The sequence below is a fragment of the Equus caballus genome, chromosome 3 (genome assembly GCF_041296265.1).
Source record: "Equus caballus isolate H_3958 breed thoroughbred chromosome 3, TB-T2T, whole genome shotgun sequence".
Lineage (NCBI taxonomy): Eukaryota > Metazoa > Chordata > Mammalia > Perissodactyla > Equidae > Equus > Equus caballus.
This window is the reverse complement of record NC_091686.1, coordinates 29714779-29739080: the sequence shown is the minus strand read 5'-3', so window position 1 is coordinate 29739080 and position 24302 is coordinate 29714779. Positions and strand designations below refer to the sequence as shown.

The window sequence follows — 24302 nt, the reverse complement described above, 5'->3', positions numbered from 1 at the left end:
ACTGATCAGAGCTGGTATCAAAACACCCCATCACCACTCAGGAGGACTGTTCGGAAGTGTGTGTGTAACACTATATCAGAGAATTTTCCCAGGAATTTAGCTCCAGTTACGCTCAGTGCTGACTTGCTTGATAAGGCAGCTTATTGGCTGCTTTCCTTTCTCCTCACTCCCCTCCACGTTTTCCTGGACCTCAAAAATTAACTGCTTATACTCGAATCCTCATCTCAGGGTATGCTTCTGGGGAGCTCAAATTAAGATAGCAACTCTGAACCAAACATTTCAACAATTGTTATTGATAATGTAAGGCTAGACAGATGGGCAGGCAGACAGACAGACAGATGATTGATAGGTGGATGGATAGATAGATAGATAGATAGATAGATAAAAGCATGGATGGATGGATAGATAGTTAATACATATAATCAAGAAAAGAATCATTGGAAAAGGGAAGGATCACAGACATTTTTATCTGGAAAGTTTGTATTGATTAAATTCATATTTTCTTACTGAATGTTTAAAAACTGCAAATTGCTTTTCATTTCTTTCAAAGATCTTTATTGAGGAAAATTTCAAACCTATACAAAAGTAGACAGAATAGTATCATAAATTTCCATGTACCTCCTTTCCAGCTTCGACAATTATCTATTTATAGTCATCTCGATACATCTATATTTCCACCCACTTACCCCACTCTATATTATTTTGAATCAAATCTCAAATGTCATACCATTTCATCTGAAAATGTTTTAGTGTATATGTCTAAAAGGTAATGGCTTTTAAAATAACTATTATCATATGTAAAGTAATTAACAATTTCTTGATATTGTAGAATATCCAATCAGTGTTCAACTTGCCAATTATCTAACAAATGTCTTTGTTTTTAGAGTTTGTTTAAATCAAGATCTAAATAAGGTCTCTACACTCTGACTGGTTGATATTTCTTTTAAGTCTCTTTTAATCTATAGGTTCCCTACTCCATCCCTCTCGTTTTCTTGCAATGCATTTGTTGAATGATTGCTTGATATATTTTAATTAGTTAATATATTTTAATAATAACTTGGCCAAATCTAATGTAAATTACATTTTTGCTTCCTATGAGTCATGCTGTTTATAACCAGGGTTAAGCCGGGTCTTTGACACGATTCCTTCTTTTCTACAGACTAATGTTGGAAACTTTAATTTATATTGTGGAAGGCCTTCTCAAAATGTAAATGCTTGGAGGCTGTGGAAACAGACATATGTACATGAAAGTAAAATCAGGAGCTCTCAGAAGCTGGATAAGTAAAGAGAACAAGAAAGCCAGCAATAAATGCCAAATTACTTTTTAAATCTGGAAATTGATCATGTCCCTTCTCTCCTTAAAATGTTTCTATGGTTTTCCATTCCACTGGGAATAAATTCCAAACTCCTTACCCCGGTCCTATGCGACCTGGACCTGTCTTTGCATCTCACCTTATGAGTCTCTCTCCCTTACGACACTGCAATCACAGTCCTTCTCTCCAAAACTTTCAAGAAGGGTTTATGCTCATGCTGTTTTCTCTGCATGAGTAGTTCTTTTTCCTGACTACACATATCTGCTCGAGATGGGGAATTAAACAGATGCAGACTACTCCCCAAGTTTAAAAACATATAGCCAAACCTAAAAACAAGAAATGAAACATTCCAGTGGCCACCAGGGCGTCTTAGTCACAGCATTATTACTTACGCAGGAATCAAAACTGTGTGGCCTGGGAACGCAAAATGGTACCGCCACTTTGGAAGTTTGGGAGTTTCTTACAAAATTTAACATACTCTTACCATATGATCCAGCAATCACACTCCTCAGTATTTACCCAAAGGAGCTGAAAACTTATGTCCACATAAAAACCTGCACACGGATGTTTATAGCAGCTTTATTCATAATCGCCAAAACTTGGAAGCAAGCAAGATGTCCTTCAGCAGATGAATAGATAAATAAACTGAGGTAGTCCAGACAATGGAATACTATTCAGCACTAAAAAGAAATGAGCTGTCAAGCCATGAAAAGACATGGAGGAAACTTAAATGCATATTAAAGAGAGAGAAGTCAATCTGAAAAGGCTATATATTATATGATCCCAACTATATGACATTCTGGAAAAGGCAGACTATGGAGACGGTAGAAAGATCAGTGGTTTCCAGGGGTTAAGAGGAGAGGGAAGAGGGATGAATAGATGGAGGACAGGGGATTTTTAGAGCAGTAAAAACTCTCTGTGTATGGTACCACAATGATGGATACATATTATACATTTGTCCAAACCTGTAGAATGTAGAATGCCAAGAATGACCCCTCAGGCAAACTGCGGACTTTGGGTGATGATGATGTGTCAATGTAGGTTCATCAGTTGTAACAGATGTATGCTGAGTGAGGGATGTTGATAGTGGGGGTGGCGATGCATGTGTGGGGATTAGGGGTACATGGGAAATCTCTGTACTTTCCCCTCAACATTGCTGTGAACCTAAAACTACTCTAAAAAAAAATAAAGTCAAAAACCCATGTGGTTCATGTGAGGCTCTAGACAAGATAAATCCTTTGGAAGCTAGACCTTGAACTGATGTTTAGAAATGGAATCACTCTTGATGACAGTTCATTTGAGTATAGAATTCTGGGTTGAAATTTCTTTTCACAAACCCAGAGGTCAAGAGCTATTACTCTTCACAGAGCATCCCTGAAAGAAGTATTAAAGAATGGACTTAGGGGCCCACCCCGTGGCCTAGCGGTTAAGTTTGGCACACATTGCTTCTACGGCCTGGGTCCGGTTCCCAGGTGGACCTACAACACTTGTCAGTAGTCATGCTGTGGTCGTGACTCACATACAAAATAGAGGAAGACTGGCACAGATTTTAGCTGAGGGCGAATCTTCCTCAGCAAAAAAAAATAAATAAATAAATAAACAGATTTAGGAAAATAAAGACAAAGTTGTGCCATGCAAGAAGAATTAGTGAGGAGAGAGCTTAGCAAAAATTGATTGGAAAATTTAAATATGCATTGATTACAAATTGTGTAATTATTTAGAAAATTTACTTATGCATTGATTGTAAATAGTCAATTATCTGGTTTAAAAAATAACACCAGAAAAAAATAACATGCAAGATGGGAAGGGAGCATTTTGAAGGAAGTTAAATTGTGGTAAGGTCCTCATCTTATTCAAGAGAAGACTAAAAATGCAAATTTATGTACATATTATTTTTAAAGATACAACATTAAGTATACATGTTAAAATTTTTAGTAACCATCAAAGGAATTGAAATAGAATACGGTCAAGTTAAAAACAGGAGGTCAAAAAAAACTTATCCAATAAAAGAAAGAAAAAGAGAAAAAAAGAAATAAACAAAAAACATGTGGCCTTGGCATTGGATAGACAAACAGACCAATGGAATAGAAGAGAGTCCAGAAATCGACCCATAACTATATGGTCAGTAAGTTTTTTACAAAGGCATCACAACAATTCAGTGGAGAAGGTGAAGTCTTTTCAACAAATGGTACAGGAACAAATGGATATCTGTATGGAAAAAAGTGAACCTGGATCCCCACGCCCACCAGGGGGAGCTACACAGTATAGTCATGTCTCAAAACTCATTGAGCCATATCCTTAAGTTGTGTGTGGGGTGGGAGGGGTGAGGGTGTTTATTGTACATAAAACAATACTCAACTTTTAAAATGTCTATTAGACGATTATGTCTAATTCCTCCCCAACCTTTGTTCTCAGCCTAACTGTTGTCTCCTCAGACAGGTTCTCCACAACCCCTCTAGACCGTCAGCACCTTCAGGATTCTGGACTGTACTGACTTCAACCTGAAAAAGGTAAAGAGTTATCCAGCCAAGATTCCCCATCCCCCTCTACAGCCAGCCTCCCCCCCACGCTCACGCACTCCTCTTTCCTTGTTGAGCTCCTTCCCTAGACGTTTGCCCTATTCCTTCCAACCACCTCTAGCTCCTTGCTCCACCATCATCTCCTTGCCTTCCAATCCCAGTCTCACTGTTTTCTTCCAGTAGAAATGCTTGCCTGGCTGCCTGCTGCAACATGTTGAGGATAGCAAGGTAAGAAGTAACGGTAACCACTCCCACTTTTTAGTTTGGACTTTCAGACTCCAAACTTGCCCTGCCTTCTGGGTGTCCTATCAGAGTCGGTGTGCTTATTTAGCACTTAATAAATTGCTGCTCAGGATCCCAAATCATTTCTGATGCCCCTAGAACAGAAGGGGCAGGGAGGTAGAATCAAAGGTAACTACCTTTTCTCCTCCAGTTGCTACTTGGTCATCCCCGTGGTCTGATGCTAAGTCAGGCTTTGTAGGACGCATTGTAAGGAGGGGTTGACAGAAACTGTCCTTGGAGATCTTAGAGCTTGGCAAGGCTGACTCGTGCAGTTGCACGGGTTGTGCATTTCCCAATATACCCTACAAAGGCAGTAAGAGGGGCCTGAAATCCAGCCTGCAGTCCTCTTCCCAAGCCATTCATCCTTGGGACTGTGTCTGTCTAGTAAAATTGTTTACTAATTTGTAAAAGTTGCCATAGAAGCTGGCATGCACCCTGAAACTTAAGCCTGGGCAAGAGAGGAAGGGAAGCTGGCTTTGGCTGGATTCAGGAGTCCTGCAGCATTCAGAGTGCTCAGGCCCCTAAAAGGCCAGGGCAAGGTAGCCCTGTTTTATAGGCTTCCTGAGTGGGTCCAAAAAAAGTCAGCCTAAAGGTATGAGCAGTTTTCAGTGAGGCCCACTATCTGAGGTGCAGTGAGCTAAATGATGTAAAATCAGCAACAGCCCGTGCCCGGCAAATTCCATCCATCCACTCAGCTTTGGCCAGAGATGCCCCCACTCTCTCTTGGGCCTCTGCCACCTGGCCTGCACCCAGATGTTTCAAAACCAATTCCCAGATCAAACTGCAGCTTGTCACCTCAGACCAGAACACAGGCTCCTTCTTGTGACCCAGGGCCTGCAGACCCGGGTGCTGAGTCCCTACATTGAGGCTGACTTTATGAACAGGCCCAGGCAGAACCATGTGTCCCTTGCAGGTGTTGGTTGGGGATTGGAGTTACTTCTTAAGAGTCTAGGAGCAACAGACATCTGAGTTAAAGTAGACTTGCGTCCCCTGGAAGGTCAAGCAGTTGTTCAGGGGAGAGCTTCCATCCTTCTTACACCTCCTGGGGCCTGCTGTCAAGGGTTTCATCCTTCATTGGCTTCTTTTCAGAAGAGCCAGGTGGGTGGTTTGGTGGTCGGAGCCCTGGTGAAACAGCTAAAATCAGACACCCATTGTGATGGGCGAAGACAGTTCCAAGGTCACTCAAACTTAACAGCCCTGATCGCGCGTTTACATCAAACTATTTATTTATTCAGTTGCTGCATGCTTGTCTTCCCATTTATTCTGTCAATTCCCAGGAGAACAGGAATCCACCTCTCTTGTTTCCAGATGTGCCCCCAGTGCCTTGCACCATATCTGGCACAAGGTGGGAGCTCAAGAAAAACCTGCTGCGTGGGAGAAGGAGTCAGTAACGCTGTGGGTGAGAGAGGAAAGAGAAAACATAAGGTTTGGGGTTGAAGCAGGACTCCCTCCTTTTAACAGTGTGGGCTGGGTAGGCAAAGCGGACGTCCATGATCTGGTGTGGCATTTGGATCCCTAAGGCAGATCAAAGAAGGCGGAGTGGCCAAGAGTCACAGAACAGAAACATGTGGGCTCCGGTTGGGGTGTACAGGATGTGTAATATACGAAATGCCCTTAGAGTCTACGTTGGCACCATACAGCTAATCTGACTTACTTCTGACTAGTATTTGCAATGGTGTGTATCTCTCCTTTTGAAGGTCTGTGTGGAAACCCACTTCAGGAGTCTGAAGGAAGTCTTGGTATATTCTTGGCTACTACACAGTGAGTTCTGGAAGGGCAGGCACTGTCTTCTTTATTTTGGACCCACTCCCACCTCCCACAGCTTCTCACTCACCGCTCTTGCTTCATCGTCTTCCAAAGTGGGATTGTCTCCCACCTCTCAACAAGGCAAGAATTTCACTCTTAAGAAACAACGAAGCAGAAGTCACAAAACACCAAGACATAGAGAGGGGTCACATGTTCCACTTTTTGCCTACAAATCACAATGCCAGGCGCTACGTGCTCAGCTTCTAGGCTCTGCTGCCCTGTGCTTTGCTTAGGCTTTTCTCCAACTGGCCATTCACAGCTGTCCTAAGAGGAAAACGTTCTGTCCCCTCTTATCATTTCACTTTGGACAGAAATGAAAGACCCGTGATGACACTGAATTAGTGTTCCTTTACTTTACTTGAAACATTGATCAACTTTTTCCCAATTTTGCATAGAAATGTACAAGTCAAGTGTAATTTTCAAGCAGGAAATTTTGTTGACAATTTAAACACTGCATAATTACAAGAACATTTCAACAAAGAACACTGACACATTGCTTAAGTCTTTTGTCTTACTGCAGATGGACATGCCTTTATTGGAAGAGGCACGTAGGCATTTGTATAGCTCACTTAGGAAACTTGTTACAGAGTAGTACCAGAGGTCTCATGATCCTTTTAGGGCAGAGACTCTCCAACAGCTTCCAGTGGACTTCGATACAGCTTGACACATAATAGGCGCCAATGGATGCCTTGGAATGAATGAAGGATAATTGCCTCTCCTCCTGGGTCATAATCTTCCCATTTCTCGGATTACAACAGGTCCATTTACTGGATGGGTGGACCACTCTTTAAGGTCGTTAACAGCACCCAATGTAACTAAGAACAAGTCACCCAGCCCCTTCCAAGGTCCTCACCCATTTAACACACAACTCTCTACACGTAATACAATCAAAACAACCCATCATCAGTGTGAGATCAAGGGCTCTGAAGTCATGTAGCTTGTCTATGAAATCCATACTTACGAAGAGCAAGTGAATATCATCCAGAATGGAAAAAAAATAGCTTCCCTTGACCTCCCACCTTCTTTGACCTCTCACCTTCCTGCAGCGAGAGAGAATGTTTCTTTAGGTCTTTCCTCATGGCTAAGCCAGAGCTCTGACTGAATCGTTGGAACAGTATCAGCCTGCCGTGGGAGAAGCTGTCCAGAACTTCTAAACCAAGCCACCGTCAACACCAAGGGCTGGATGGCAAATCAGTTTCCTCTCTTGCATCAGTTCTCATCAACTAGTAGCGGCTATGTGGAGCTCAGCGCAGAAAAAGTGTCTGAGGCCTTTTCTAGGCTTGGCGGAAAAGAATTTCTGATTGCTGAGCAATCTGTACCGTGGTTATTGTTATGAAAAAATCGCCCAAAACTTGGGAATAAGGCAAAAAGATACCTATGGTCTTTTTAGTATCATGCCAGAGCCCACCTCAGGACCACCCAACTCTCTAAGGAAATGTGACTTCCCTTGACTTACAACTTATATATTGCCTAGGGACCCAGGTCTGTAAGAGTAGATATTAATTTGGAGAAAACTTATAGGGTGCAAATCGTCTTTGTCCAGTAGAGATGCAGATGATTTCTGATCAGCAAAGAATATAGACCCAAAGATTATGAGTGTATTGCTCTGTAGAACATTAGCCAGCTTTGTAGTTTTGTATCTAACTTAGCAATCTAATTCTAGCATCCTTTTATTATAAGAGCACTGTATTTTATATATCAGTTTCTCATATCCTGTCTGAGGCCAGCTTTGCCATCCTGCTGGTTCTCTCATAAAGGAGTTAAATAAAACTTTGATGCATGCTCATTGTGTGTTTGTACGGGATTTTAACATCTTCCGAAAATTCTTCCATGACACCGTGAAAGGAGGAGGCAGGCGGAGCGGAATCGTGAGTCTTGCGTTCCTGGCCTGGAGTCCAGAGGACGAGAGGGATTTGAGGATGTTGCCTCTACAGGCTTGCATTCTGCAGCTCATCCCAGCTTCTCCATCTGCCAGGGAGCCAGCTTGATAGGTAGAGATGTGCATATGTGATATCAGCGGCCTGCTTGGGCCACCCAGTTATCTAGTGATGAGAGAGATCACATGCCTTTCAACATCAGAGATTTTAGTGACCTACTGAATCTCCATCAATGTGTGTAAGGAAGTGATATATCACCACAAGCCCAGCTTTAAGAAGTCAGCTTGAATAAAACTTTATGTAGTCCAAAGCTCTCTCAGCGTTGCAACTTCTTTCCTAACGCTCTCATGTTCCAGCTCCGCTCCCATTATTACTATAGCACCCTATTGTTAGTAGTATGGAGTAATAATAACTAATGCTTATTGGGTGCCTACTATTTACCAAGTAAGTTCTAAGTATTTAATATAGATTAAGTTATTTCATATTCTAACCACTCTATGACATAGGCACCATTAATTATCATCCTCCCCATTTATAGAGGAAGATGCGGAGGCACAAGTAACTTCCCCATGAGCTCATGACTCATCAGTGGCAGCACTGAGATTTAAACACTGGGAGAATTTCTGCTCCTCACCACCACACAATAGCTCCTTTCACAAATTAGAAGTTGAACAAACTCAGCATCAAAACCTCAACTCTTGGGATGATGAAAAAGTTCTCGAAATGGATTGTGGTGATGGTTGCACAACATTGTGAATGTACTCAATGCCACTAAACTGTACAGGTAAAAACGGTTCAAATGGTAAGTTTTACCACAATTTTTTTTTAAACTCAGTCCTACTACATACCAGCCATGTGACTTTGGGCAAGTTAACTTTCTAAGCCTGGTTTCTTACCCAAAAATGGAGATGATAATAGTACCAGCGTCATGGGGTTGTTGTAAGGATTGAATTGGTTAATCGCAGTAAATTGCTCAGCAGAGTTCCTGGCACATCGGAAGATATAAATGGGATTGTTAACTTAAAAAAACAGGGCAATAGAGATTCTTATCAGGAAGAGTGGGAGGTGTGAGTTTCATCATCCGTGAAAGACTACTTTGTATGGGAGGGAGGAGCATTCGCCAGCTGGCAGGGAAATCCCCCATTTGGATCACCGTGTTCCTACAGCCCTGGCTGCAGAGATTCAGAGCCACGCTGGCCTTCCCACCATCCGACCTCAACCTAGAAAGGACACGGCAAGGTGACCTTGTCTCTACAGCAAATGTGTCCAGATAGAAAGAAGAAAAGAACAGCTACTATTACTCCTATGTTTACGGGCCCTTATTAAATGCCAGGCACAGGCTAAACTCTTTGCATTATTATCCTATTTAGTCATCACAATAACCGTATGAGATTAGCGTTACCACTGCCTCTGTTTTTAGAGTCAAAAGAAAAAATACCCTAAGATACAGAGAAGTTAAACAGCTTGCTTAAGGTCACCCAGCTGTTGAACAGCAGATTTGAACCCAAATCTTTGTGTCTTAATCTGTTCTGGCTGTTCTGACAAATTACCATAGACTGGGGGACTTAAACAGCAAGCGTCCATTTCTCACCGTTCTGGAGTCTGGGAAGGCCAAGGTCAAGGTGCCGGCAGACCAGGTGTCTGGAGAGGGCCCGCTTCCTGGTTTGCAGATGGCCATATATCCTCACAAGGTGGAGAGAAAAAAGCGAGTTCTCTCCTTTCTCTTCTTATAAGGGCACCAATCCCATCACACGGGCTCCACTTTCCTGAACTATTTACCTCCCAAAGTCTCCACCTCCTAAAACATCACATTGGGGGTTAGGATTTCAACATATGAACCGTGGGGGGGTGGGGAGTAGGGACACATTCAGTCCATGACACTGTGACTCTCCAAAATGCCCATACCATACCACCTTGCTGTTCTGCCACCAAGAAGGTGACATGTTTGGAGCAATATTAACCAGAATTCAAAACACAAAACAAAAACAAATCACTGTGCAGGGGGAGGGGAGAGTGGTCCTTTGACCTGAAAGCAGGGAGAGAATAGCAGAGGCCCCCAAGTCCTTTTCATAAGCCTCCCTGGAAAGGTCTCCCCCAGCCACCCCTTTCCCTTTCATCTCTCCCAACCCGCCCAGGTCAAGCCTTAGTCTTGCCCCTTACATTTTAGCCGGAAGCTCTCTGTCTGGGGCGGCTGCTTCGGGACTCGGAGTTGTGAAGATGTTTCTCAGTAGAAACCAAAAAGAAGAGATGGGAATCCAGGTCCTGGCTGGGGCCCCATCCTACTGCATCCCTACAGGTGGGGCAGAATCCTAGACAGAGCAAGAGGAGAGGGCTACCGGTTTGGTGCACACAGGGAAATGGGCACGCCATCCATCTTTGTAGAGGCTGCTGCCTTCTTGGAGCCATTCACCCTGAGGACCCACAAAGACAAGGGCTGTATGTTGGGAGGGGGGGGCCTTTGGAAACATTGTGGTGATCAGCAAGAGGAGGATATAAGTTAGAATGCTTGTGGCTGTAAATAACAGAAACGGAGTTCGGACTGTCTTTTAACAAAATGGGAGTGATTTGAATATAAATAAATATATAGAGAGATGATTCACATAATCAAGGCAAGGCTGGAAGACCAGGCATGAAAACTTGCATCGATGAGACCAAGTATCTCCAAAGGGCCAAGAAGGAGGGAGCACAACAACTATCACTTGTGCAAGCCTGCCACCACCACTGTTCATATCCTTCACTCTCCGTATCCTGGGAAGCTCACGTGTTTGTTCACGATGCCCAAGTCCTAGAGGCTCAGATGCTGGGCCAGGCAGGATTTAGTTCTCTGGCTTCTCTAGTTGGAGCGTAAGCATTGCTTCCACCGAGATCTCCCACCTGGCAAAGGACTTCCAAATAGGAAGGTAAATAGATGCTGAACAGCGCCCCCTGCCCCTAAAATCCAGCATTACAATGGCAATGCCGCGTACTGGCCTAGCCCTCTTCCGATTTTTGAGTCCTGTTTTGCTACTTACCACGGGTATTCAAGATGAAAGTGTGAGCTTTGTGTTCATCAATGAAAATTTCTTGTGAAAATATGTAAGTCTTACCTAAAAACCATACCCAGAGCAGAGAACAGCATTTTTCACGTTAGGACCTTCTCTCTATGGAATTAGCTCATCCTGGATAGTCAGGAGAGAGCACAGGGCAATGCCAAAGAGCAAGCTTACATTACACCCAGTAGTGAATAATTACCTATTACCAGAATAGGAGGAAGAACAGAAAGTCAAGCTAAACAAAATAATCTCTGTGGTAAAATTCCTGAGGCAATTACCTGGTGTGGGAACACTCTCACACGAATAAAACAACCTAAGAAGAACAAATACTTCAGGACAAAAGCCTTGATCTTCTTTGTTGATCTTCTTGTTTCCCATGGTGAGCTGGGATTCTCACTTCAGTCATCTTCACATTTTGCAAGATGGTAAATAAGTTTTGTGATAATGCAGGACAGGATGTCTTATCACGCTAGGCGTGGTGTACCTTACACTGGGATCCTAACCAAGCATGATTCCAATAGTCTAGGACTGCCAGCGAGCAGCTGAAATCTTTGTTTCCACTACGGGGCTCAGCAAGGATTTTGTGTCACCTTGTTCCAGAAGGACCACGCTCACAGACTTTGGGGATAAAACCCTAAAAGAAATTTTAACAGAAATATTGCTTTTCTATGGCAGAGGACCACTGAATAGTAACATCACCCACCCTAACCCCCTCTCTTTTTTTCTTTAGTCTCATCTCTTTCTTTCTCCCCCAGGACGTTGTAGCATTACCTATTTTCTCTGCCAAGCATTATTTTATTCCTCATTCTTCACCGAGGCCTTCCATAGAATGTGCCTTGGTCAGAAATTGATTCTGTTGCAAAAGATAGAAACCCAACTCAAAAGAGTTTAAAGGAAATGTATTGGCTCGCACAACTTGGAAATCAATCCAGATGGCAGATCTGCAGGTATAGCTAGATCAAGGGGTTCAAACTATGTCATCAGATTTTGGTTTTGCTTCATCATTCTGCTCCATTTTTCTCTATCCTGGCTTCATTCTCTACCAGACTGTCCTCTTGGTGGGCTCTAGAAGCTTCAGTTTAGCATGGACATTATAGCAGAAAAGGATACCCCTTTTCTCCCAGTGCCCATTAGTAATTCTCCCACATTGGGAGCCACGATTGGCTCTTCTTGGGTCATGTGCCCACTCCTGAACCTATCACTGGAGCCAAGGGTATAGGCTGATTGGCCCACCTGGGCCACACACCAACCCCTATGATGTGGAGGTGGGAGTCCCTTGAATGACAGTCTCACTAAAATCCCCCCAAAAAGGAATGCTGGGCACGCAAAAAAGTAAGCAACTTCAGACCGCAGATGTATTGGTGTCTCCCTGTCTTGAACCTTCCAATTAGTTTCCAATCTCTCTTCTTTCCTTTTGCTTCTTATTTCTTGACGTGAAATTCTGAGCTGGCTATCAAGCTTGGACTCAGAAACGGCCATCTGGTCCTGCCATGGCCGCCTCTACACCAGAGATCCCGGAGGGAAACTTTGGCTTACAAGACAAATTAGTAGAGAAATACTTTATTTTGAACACTCCAGAACAGGTGTCAGGGGTCCTAGGCCCCTGAATGGACCACTATGTGTGAGCTGGCCCAAGGACTTTTACTGGACAAAGAAGCACCACTACCCCATCAGAACTGTTTGCATGGAATTACTCTTCCTCAGAATTCCACCATCCAAAATGGCAGTCCAAGACATGGTCTTTATCACCAGGATAATGAAACTGATGAAGTTTAATGTTCCATTCGAATAATATCATAAAGTTTACTTGTAGGCCTTTATTGGCTCCCTATGTAATAAAAGAAATCATATTTTCACTGGATGCTCTTCCTAATTTTTCCCCATTATCCGGGGTCTGTTGTTTGGATGGCCTACTTCCTGCTGCCAGCATTGAGAAAACACAGAAAGAGAAGAGACAAAGAGGAGTGGGCTGGGTTTTGTATGCGATTTGCAATGTGATGCGTGGCTAGGTTAAATGAACCTTGCAGCCTGTCTTTGAGCAGAAGAGCAGGACTGGGGAAGATGAAATATATTTCGCCAGGAGTCCTGTTGTTGGATCACGTGTTCATCATGCCTTCCCCCAAGACGAATTGTGGATGTGTGGGGGGCTTCCCTCTGCATTGGCTCTTACTGGTTTCTTACAGTAAACAAGGGACATCAATTACAATGTACACATAGTCAGGGCTTGGAGGTATTTTGTATTTAATACTTGTCTCTTTTGTTTTCTGAGAAACTATAGGTACTATGCTAAAAATGAAATATATTTGAACGCTTATTAATACTTCCAGTTAATTTAGTCTCCTCTGGTTTAAAACTGGGTCTTCCAGGTGAATGTGTGGTGGAATTCAAGATTCTCTCCCCTTCTGCTTCTCTTTTCCTTGCCCTTTTCCTCAGAATCTAGGTTCCTAGGGGCTGGTGTGTTTCCCCAGCACTGAGGAAGCAGCGTTGTCTCGTCTTGACTGGCTTGCAGTTGGATTTCTCCTCCTCACTTCAGCCCCCAGCTCCAGGGTGCCCACCCAGTGGCCTCTGCTACGGCATCCCCCCACCCACCCTGAAGATGCTGTGGGTCTTCATTCCCAGCTCTTTTCCCTACTCTCTCTGGGAGCCTCCGCAACTTTTCCAGACCTCTCTACTCCCACTCAAACCCAAGGGCATCATGACGGGAGTGGTGGTGAGAGGCTGTCAGCCCTTCTCCAGCTAAATAGGTCACCTGGGGTCTCTTTCCCTTCGAGGTAACCCCAAGATAGTGTGGACGCACTCCTGCGGAAAACCAGTAGGAGCTTCTCTGATCTGGAATCCTCAGACTCATCTGTCTCTGTTCAGCACCTTCTCCCCGTGCCTCACAGAGTTTTCAACCCCTAAGGGGCTGCAGAGCAGAAAGTAGGCCCCACACTCAGGTCTCAACCTGATGTCTCCAGCTCTCTCCCACTGTCCTCGAAGAGCTTTCCTCCTCCTTCTGTGGCCTGACCACATAGCATGTAACCTGCTTACTCTACAGTTTCGAGCAGTGGTTCTCAAACTTGGGTGTGTATCAGCTGGAGGGCTCATTATGACACGAGTTGCTGGGCTCGCCCCCAGAGTGTCTGATTCAGTAGGCGTGGTCAGTAGAAGAATGGTCCCTAATAATGATAATGGCACAGGAACCCCTGGAACCTGTGAATAGGTGACGTCGCATGGCAAAAGCGAATTTGCAGAAGTGATTAATTTAAGAATCTTGAGATGGGGAGATTATCCTGGATCATCTGTATGGGCCCGATGTCATCACAAGGGCCATATAAAAGGGAGGGTCAGAGTCAGAGAAGGAGATGAAACAATGGAAGCAGAGGTTAGAGTGATACAGCCACAAGCAAACGAATGCAGGAGGCCTTTGGAAGCTGGAAAAGGCAAGAAATGGATTCCCCCCCAGGGCCTCCAGAAGGAACACAGCTCTGCTGACAACTTGATTTTAGCCCTGTAAGACCCATTTCAGAATTCTGACCTCCAGAACTGTAAAATAATAAATGTACGTTGTTTTAAGCTGCTAGGTCTTTTGTAATTTGTTACAGCAGCCGTGGGAACCTGAAATAGGATTGGGTTGGCTCCTGAGAATCTGCATTTCTCATACGTTCTCAGGTGATACTGATGTGCAGGTCCAAGGACCACACCTTGAGAACCACTGACTCACAGTGAAACACACAATCCTCAGTCTGCTTCCAGACTCCAAACTGCAGGCAGGTACAAACCCTTGGCTGTTTCAACAGCGTCTGAATCACGCAAATGGAAGTTTGATCTTGATAACTCTTATCTCCAAAAAGTACCTATTTTGGAAATCAACACTTAAACCTTGATTTTTTTTCTTTTCTTTCTGTTCTGCCCCTAAAGCGATGGTGGAGAACCCCTGGGAAGTCGGCATGACCAGCCATTGAAAATGGATCATATTAATAATTTCATAACTATTTATCTCACGATATTGTTATCTATTATTTGTGAGTGTGGGGGGAACTGTAGACCACTGTCAGTTTTTCTACCTTTCCCAAATCTCCATGAGGTTGGAGAATAGAAAAAGAAGCTGCACGTTCTAGAAAGGAAATGGGACAAAGAGAGGTTTGCAGCGAGCCAGGTGTCTGGACCTCTGCTTCCCTTGTGTCAAGCTGGGATTTTTTCTGGTTCCTTTTATTCCCACTCTGTTCATCAGCTCCTCCTCTTTTCCCTCCTCCAGGTGAATCTGGCCACATCTCTTTCAATACCTGACATCGTTCCCATCACCAGGGCTTCTCCCGATAACAACACTGGCTTTTCCATCCTCGGATGCTCAGATGGAGGCAACAGGGATGGTTACTATGGATGCCAAACTAGCCAGTCAGTCACATGCCCTTGGTCTGCCAAGAGGCCTCTGGGGTACTTGAGATGGAAGACCTCATCCTAGCATTTCCAGGGACCCTGGAGGAGGTACACAGAGCACTGATTATGTACGACGATCCAATACCTTGGATGCGGTAGTCACAGCGGGATATCAAGGCACAATGAGACAGACTCTGCTTGACTGTGGTCCTTGCCATTTCCTCCTCCTTTTCTCCCTTCCCTCTCTCTTTTTTCTCTTTATCTCTCTTTCTCTTCCTCCTCTCCTGGCAGGCAGTGGAGTCCAATCTGGATTTCAATCCCAGCCCTGCCTTTTGCTAGCTGTGTGACAATGAACTAGGAACTTAACCTCTCTGATCGTTAATTCCCTTAGCTATTTAGAAGGGGTGAAGATACCTACCTCAGCTCTCTAATGAGAACTAGATGAGAGAATATATGAAACATATCCAGTGCAGAGAAGGCACTCAACACTCTCCATGGTGATCGCTTACACCCACCAGCCTTCTCACCGCTAAGTGCTACTCAACCAACAGAGTTCACAGAGAGTGAAGGTAGAAACCACAACTTTAATGGGAAGCTCGGGTTTCCCTCGTCTATAACACTGGGCGCTTATTTGTCTACATGGCCTTATTCTTCCAGTTAGGCATCCTTAGAGCTCTGGGCATGCTCTGTCCATCGTTCTTGAGAAAAAGATCAAATACGCAAGTAGGGACAAAGGAAGCAAAACAGAGGAACAGATAAGACTCCTTCCCCGGTGCGTAAAAGGCGAAGGGGCTTTTAGCGGAGATGGCGTGCCGGATGTCCCGGAGCACCGGGGAGACATCTGGTTGAGACTTCACGTTCAATACACTGAGAAAATTCCGTTCTGCGAGGATATAGTCCTGGCCGTAGTCTTCCTGCACGTCCGGGGTGAGGTGGTCCAAGAGGTTCTTCTCCAGCTTGTCCTGCATTTCACTCGTGCCTGCGATATCTGGGACGCAAGAGGAAAGGGAGGCTCAGAGGCTGGAATGACCAGAATAGGCGTGTCTGACCCTTAATAGGGAGGCAGGCCCTTGTGATGGCTGCCGCTGACAGGCGTTCCCAGACGCCTTTTAAAATATGTACTTTAGAATGGTATTTATTATATATTTTTAAACATACATACAGAAAAGTGCACAGATGACTGAGTTTTCACAAACTAAATAGCTCATGGAACCCGCAATTGGATCAAGAAAAGGACAGGACCAGTCTGCAAGCGTCCCCGCCCCCTCCAGCCCCCTTTCCAGGAGCCACTGTCCCGACTGACAGAACAGAGTAGTTTCCCCTGGCCTTGGACATTATATAAATGGAATCTGACTTGACTTTAAGAGATCCATCCATGTATTGTGTGGTCATTCTCATTGCTGCAGCGTTTTCCGTTGTGTAAATATGCCATAAATTATTTATCCAATATATTGTAATGGACATTTGCATTGTTTTCACTTGGGGCTCTTACAAATAGCGCTGCCACAAACGTTCTAGAAAATGTCTTTTCACGACTATTATATACAATATAAAATATAATGTATACAATATGTTATGTATGAAATATGTATGTACATACAGACACATATACGTATAGACAAATAACTTTTTAAAATATAGAAATAATGCCTGCTTCTATGTGTAAAATTAAATATATAATGTTAACTATCATTTATCTATTTAATACATATAATGTAATTTAATTTTAGACAACAGATATTAAATATAATTTAAATATACATTTAAAATTTAATATATAAATTATATATGACTGAATATATAAATATAGGGGCCTGCCCCGTGGTGTCGTGGTTGAGTTCATGCACTCCACTTTGACAGCCTGAGGTCCGCAGGTTTGGAGCCCAGGTACGGACCTATACACTGCTCATCAAGCCATGCTGTGGCAGTGTGCCACATAGAAAATAGAGGAGGATTGGCACAGATGTTAGCTCAGGGACAGTCTTCCTCACCAAAAACAAATATACATATATATAAATATATTTTTAATATAGAAGTAATGCTTGCTTATTATATAAAGTTTAATAATATATATTTACTTTAAAATATAGTAGCAAAGCTTGCTCATCGTATAAAGTCCATAATAAACAGATGTCTATGTTTTTAAAAGTAATCTCTTCTGAGGGAAGTAACAGTCTTGTGTGTCCTTTCACATTTCTGTGTCCTCCTGTTCATACGAACATATATACACATAGAAGGCTTTGGTTTAATTTTATTTTACCAGGAACAAACAAAACCCAAAAAGGACCACACTATATATATTTTTCAGAAATGCCCTTTTTTTCTTTTTCTTTTTCTTGGTTTTTGTTTGGTTTTTTGCTTAGTAATAAGTGACAGGCTTGCCTCCTGGTCAATGGCTATAGATTCAAGCCAGAGCAGCAGAATTTCCCACTGAACAGGTTTTAGTCAACCTTCCCTCTATCGAATGACTTTCTAGCTGTTCCTAGGTTTACCATTTCAGGTGATGCTGCCCAAACCAGCCTTGCACCAATATCCCGTTGTATTTCAGCATTTACTTCTGCAGCCTACAGTCCCCAAAGTGTGGCTGCCTGGTCAAAAGTCACATTCATCTTGAATTGTAACAGCTGCTGCCAGATTACTTTCCAGAAAGGCTGCAGCACCCACACTCCCTCCTGCAAAGTGTGTGATGTTCAGGGGTGCTGTGGGGATGAGCCTTTGTTTGCAAGCTGGGGTGACTCCTGGATATCAGGACTGTGGGGGAGCCTCGCAGTGAAATGTAAGCCAGAGAAACCCAATTATACTCATGGAATGCAAACAGAGTTTCAGTTGCTCAAGTCTTTTCATGAAGGCGCAATGATTACCCTGACGATTACTCTGGAGGCTTCCAGGTCTTGAAATACAAGTTGGCACGAACTATTGTTCCTCCAGCCACGTCTCCCCCAGTCTCTGCTTTCACAGGCTGGGCCATTCCTTTTCCTCTTCACTTCCTCCCTCTTTTAAAGACCTCATGAACTTTCTACGTACTCCTGTGGGTGCCCTGTCCAGAGTCCCCAAAGCTCTCTTTATTGGTGATAAAGCCACCAGCCTTACGTCAACCTTCATCTACTACTTTTGACGCCCACTCACCCATCCCCTGCCACTTTGGGGCTACACACAATGAAATTAAGATGGCCTGGATCCAAATCCTATCTCTGACTCATATCAGCTCTGTAGATTGGGAAATTCCTTAACTTCTCTGAGCCTCATTTTCTCCCTCGGAGATGGGAATATCTTGCCTAACTGATAGGCAAGGTTTAAGTGAGATGGCGCATGTAAAGTCCTTAAAATCTGCTAAGCATACAGTCTGTTTAGCTATTTTTATTGCAGGGCACTAAAAAGTCAACTATGTCTCCTTGAATGTATTTAGAAGCTCTTTGTGTCCCCGAAGATTCCTTTCCTTGTCCCCCATTTCAAGCGTCCCTCTCCAGACTTGAGTTCTCAGCCCTCCACTGTCTAGCCTCTTGCCTTCAGAGAGCCCATCAAATATCAGCTTTAAACTGAGGGCAGCCTGGTATAAAAGAAAGAATTGGGCACTGCACTTAGAGGTGTGGTTTCAAATTCCTTGCTGTCATGGTGTGCCCGACACTCACACTGGGGTATATATCACCTACCCCACCCAAGTGTCCTTACCTGGTGAATGATCTCAATTAAACCTATCCCTCAAGGGCTGTGGTGCAGATTAAGACCTACATGGAAAGGGTGTGCGCATAAATTGGAACAATATTTTAGAAAATAGCTTGGTATTATCCAGCAAAGTTGAAGATAAGCTCTATGATCCACTCATTCCACTCCTGGCTATGTATCATAGGAATTATCACATACACACACACCATAGTACCTGTGCCAGAAGGTCCATAGCTAAATTGTTCATAATTGTCCAAAGTGACCCAAATATCCCATCAACAGTAGAACAATCGTGGCATGTTCACAAAATACTAGACAGCACTGAAAATGAATCCACACCAAATGGATGAATTGTGAAAACATAATGTCGCATAAAAGAAGCCAGATGCAAAAGAATACATACACATTGATTCCATTCAAGGTAAGGTTCAAAAACCAGTAAAGCCAAACTCTCTTGTTTAGGGGTGCATGTAAGGATGTAACACCATAAAGAAAAGCAAATACACAATTGTTACACAAAGTAAGAGAGTGGTTATGTTTTGGGAGTGGGAGAGGGCTATAAGAGAAGAGGATTACATGGGGGCTTCTGGGTGCTGGCAATGTTTTATTTTTTGATGTGATGTTAAGCACATGAGTTTTTATAATAATTTGTTAAACTATGTGTGCATATGATCTATTTCTCAGTTAAAAAAAAATAAGATCAACAGCATCAAGAAAGAATGTATGGAAGGTAGCTAGTGCCTGATAAGAACAGTTCCCTCATAAAGCTATCTATAACAATTTCGATGAATCCTCGAAACTGTATTTTAACCACAGGGTAGCTCTCTAGTCCAAATGGAGTCTTACATCTGTGTGTTGGAAGTTTTCTTTGGCTGTGTCACCAAACCCTCAATTCTCCTGCCATTTTCAAAAGCAAATTCATCCTTTCCACTTATACCACCCATCGGCTGGCTTTCTTCTTTCTGTGTCACACCTTCTATCCCAGTCTCTCAGTCTGTCACATTTGGCATCATCTTTGACCTACCCACCTTCTCCCTCAATCCCCTCAATTCTCCTCCCTGTCCAGGGAGGAGTCCCCAAGTTGGAAGCCCCTCTCAGGACCTCATCTTCCCTCCATTGCTATCGCCCTGGTCTAGCCTCTCAACCTGGATGGCCCAGGCCTCTCTCTTGGTCTACCTCCCAGAATAGCTGTTGCACCAAGGTGCACTCCTCCTGAACAACTCTGAGATCCCCACTGCCAAATGTTTCAAGAAAAAGTTCAGTTTTTCTCTTTAGATTTTTATCTTGTGAGTTTGGGCTAACCTTCAAACCTCTAGGATTTTGTTGTTTAATGTGTTAGCAGTTCCTCCCAGTTTGTGGTCTTTCATTAGACGTGCTTTTTCACGTCTTCACTTAAATCATCAATTAAATGTTCGATGGCCCAGAACTAAGGACTGAGCCGTGGGGGTAGTCTGCACCTGCCCAGAGTTCAAAAATTCAGGGAGGAGAGAGAGAATGGCCATCACCTCGGGGGGTATAAGGGAGGTGGGTCATATTCTTCAGAGGAGAGGAGAGGAGGTGGTGTTTGAAAAACACATTACGTCAAAACTTGACTCCTACACAAACAACGAAGTAGCAGAAAGAGAAATTAAGAATACAATCCCATTTACAATGCAAGAAAAAGAATAAAATACCTAGGAATAAACTTAACCAAAGAAGTGAAATATCTGCACACTGAAAACTATAAAACATTGTTGAAAGAAAGTGAAGAAAACACCAAGAAGTGGAAAAATATTCCATGCTCTTGGATTGGAAGAATTAACATAGTTAAAATGCCCATACTTCCTAAAGCAATCTACAGATTCAATGCAATCCTTATCAAGGTTCCAACAACATTTTTCACAGAAATAGAACAAAGAACCCTAAAATTTATATGGAACAACAAAAGACCCAGAAAGCCAAAGAATTCCTGAGAAAAAAGAACAAAGCTGGAGGTATCACACTCCCTGATTTCAAAATATATTACAAAGCCATAGGAACCAAAACAGCATGGTACTGGCACAAAAACAGACACACAGATCAATGGAACACAATTGAGAGCCCAGAAATAAACCCACACATTTATGGACAGCTAATATTCAACAAGGGAGCAAGAACATACAGTGGACAAAGGAGAGTCTCTTCAATAAATGGTGTCAGGAAAACTGGACAGCCACATGCAAAAGAAGGAAAGTAGACCATTATCTTACACCATGAACAAAAATCAACTCAAAATGGATTAAAAATTTGAATGTCAGACTTGAAACCATGAAACTTAGAGAAGAAAACATAGGCAGTACGCTCTTTGACATCGGTCTTAGCAACATTTTTTCAAATACCATGTCTGACCAGGCAAGGGAAACAATAGAAAAAGTAAACAAATGGGATTAAATCAAACTAAAATGCTTCTGCACAGCAAAGGAAACCATCAACAAAACGAAAAGACAACCTAACAACTGGGAGAAGATATTTGCAAATCATATATCAGATAAGGGGTTAATATCCAAAATATACAAAGAACTCATACATCTCAACAACAAAAAAACCAACAACCCAAATAAAAAATGGGCAAAAGATCTGAACAGAGATTTCTCCAAAGAAGACATACAGATGGCCAACAGGCACATGAAAAGATACTCAACATCATTAACTATCAGGGAAATGCAAATCCAAACTACAGTGAGATATCACCTCACTCCCATCAGAATGGCTATAATTAACAAGACAGGAAACAACAAGTGTTGGAGGGGATGTGGAGAGAAGGGGACCCTCCTAAACTTCTGGTGGGAGTGCAAACTGGTGCAGTCACTATGGAAAACAGTATGAAGTTTCCTCAGAAAATTAAGAATAGATCTACCTTATGATCCAGCTATTCCACTGCTGGGTATTTATCCAAAGAACTTGAAAACACAAATGCATAAAGATACATGCACCCCTATGTTCATTGCAGCATTATTCACAATAGCCAAGACTTGGAAGCAACCTAGGTGCCCATCAAGGGACGAATGGATAAAGAAGATGTGGCATACATAGATAATGGGATACTACTCATTCATAAGAAATGATGAAATCGGCCATTTGTGACAACATGGATGGACCTTGTGGGTATTTTGCTAAGTGAAATAAGTCAGAGGGAGAAAGTCAAATACTGTATGATCTCACTCATAGGTGGAAGACAAAAACAACAACAAACAATCACATAGAGACAGAGATTGGATCGGTGGTTACCAGAGGGGAAGGTGGGAGGGAGGGGAGGAAAGGGGTGAATTGGCACATGTGTGTGGTGATGGATGGTAATCAGTCTTTGGGTGGTGAACACGATGTAATCTACACAGAATTCGAAATATATTACAATGTACACCTGAAAAAAAATAATGAAAACTTTTTAAAAAGAAGAATTTCACAGTCACTGCCAGTTAGGGATGGAATGATCTGTGCACCCGTAAGTGGAAAGAAACAAGATGAGGTTTACAAAAAATTTACGTAGTATAATGTTGAAGGGCGTGGCAGGCTGAATAATGCCCCTTCCCAAGATGTCCATGTCTTGCTCCCCAGACTTGTGAATATGTTACCTTCCGCGGTAAGGGAAAATTTGCAGATATGTTTACGTTAAGGATCTTGAGAAGAAGGAGATGGAACAATGGAACAGAGGTTGGAGTGATGCCCTTTGAAGGTGGAGGAAGGGGTCAGGAGCCATGGAATGCAGCTGGTCTCTCAAAGCTAGAAAAGACCAGGAAACAGATTCTCCCCCCTGAAGCCTCCAGAAGGAACACTGTCCCGCCAACACCTTTAGCCCCATAAGACTCATTTGGGACTTCTGACCTCCAGAACAGTCGGAGAATAAATTTGTAGTAATTTATTACAGCACCAAAAGGAAACTAAAATGGGGAGAAAAGGCTTCCTCCAAAGACCTCAAAAGCCAAGCAATTATTTTATTATTCTTCTCAACATCCTAGAGAAGATAAAGAAAAATGGAAAAAGAGAGAAGTTAGAGCAAGTCACCTAAGACAAAAGCAAATAAATAGAACAGGGAAGAAAATACCAAGTTTGATACCCAGAGGGAGAGATGATCCTCCCAACTCCAAAAACACATCTCTCTGGAGGGCTCCCAAGCTTCATTTGAGGGAGAGGTTCAGGTCTTGCCTTGGGGAAGCCCATTTCATTTTGAGCTTTTCGGGCTCACAGTGAAGAAGACAGTGCCTCACATTTGGTTACTGTCACTGCCAATAGAATGATGTTCGTGCCACAAGAACAGGTACTAATTGACTCCACAGCCAGCAATGCCCAGCCTGACCCCAAATAAAAAGAAAGTGTTATCTGTATTAGCCACAAAGACAGAGAAGAAATTCTCTTACCCTCTCAGAGCAGGCAAAGTTTGTGCTGATGTTTATGGGAGAAAAAGGAGAAAGCAAAGTCAGGAAGAAAACACATCTGCATCACTCACATCCCAAGGTAGGTAAACAGACTAAGAACTCTGGGGAATGCCAAATTTAGTTCTCTCCATCGTTCCGAACTCGCAGATCCCTTGCAAATACGTTTAAATCAATAACGTCACCTTCTAAAATAAACATCTTTTCATTTATGAATTTTTCCCCCATTTTGACCATGTAAGACCTGCAAGTTGAACAAACACCAGGAGATAAAGGCAAAAGGCAGATAATCTCCAGGTAAGAAATGTGGAAAAAAAAATATATGTGTGTGTGTGTGTGTATAGCAAATAGAAAAAAATTAACCTTTGATGAGAAAAACCCTAACTCCTTTGTGGAATGATGCAGGGCAACAACCATACAGTGAAGAACCTCGCCCTTGCCCCTCTATTCTTAAAAGAGGCCACTCATTCCAACACCTCTTTGGTTGATTAAGGGGGGGGGGGGGGTTCAGTTTGAGCTCTGTCAGAACAAAGGAGCTTCAGCATCCCTTCAAGGACGAACATTGCAGGCTCTTGGGTTCAAATACCTACTTGTTTGGAAGCCTCCGGGCTGGATGACAGAGACTTTAATTCCCCATTTGGAAAGTTCTCGTCTCATGACTGCCGAAAACATGGTCAGAGCCGCCTTGGATGACCCATAAGCTGCCAGCTTTTCCATTGGGACCCCTGCTATAGGAATAATGGGAGAAAAAAAATATCAAGTCAGATGTTTTCATCTGTTCATCTCCTGAGTATTTAAACAGCGCTGACTGCATGCCAGGAACTGGTAGCAGTGGTGACTAAGGCAGAGAAGGGACCTCTGTGCCCAGGTGAGCATGTTTTCTTCGTCACAAGCATGGTCTGGCTTCCTTTGCTTCTGCCTTCCATGGCTGCTCCATCACAGTTAGTCCAATGACAAGCTGAGTGTAAGGCTCAATCTCTCCCAGCATCCAAGCTAAATGTGAGTGAGGCAGGATAAAGAGCATCTGCCCCTGTTTAGGCTGAACTGCATTCTAAGGTTCTGG

The 24302-nt window shown here is 43.1% G+C and overlaps 1 protein-coding gene across 4 annotated transcripts in view; it reads right to left on the bottom strand.

The window, feature by feature from the left end:
- Positions 1–15752: 15752 nt before the first annotated feature.
- HSD17B2 (hydroxysteroid 17-beta dehydrogenase 2) overlaps positions 15753–24302 on the bottom strand; it is a 62789-nt gene continuing 54239 nt past the window's right edge. For 2 of the 4 annotated variants that reach the window (XM_023637383.2, XM_070262103.1), the window contains 2 exons: positions 23830–23967; positions 15753–16176 (listed from right to left, as the gene is read on the bottom strand). In XM_023637383.2, the coding sequence (XP_023493151.1) occupies positions 15824–16176; positions 23830–23967 (491 nt within the window). In that variant the 3' untranslated portion in view covers positions 15753–15823. The remainder of the gene's footprint in view (positions 16177–23829; positions 23968–24302) is intronic. The other 2 variants (XM_014738466.3, XM_070262104.1) reach the window with 1 other exon arrangement.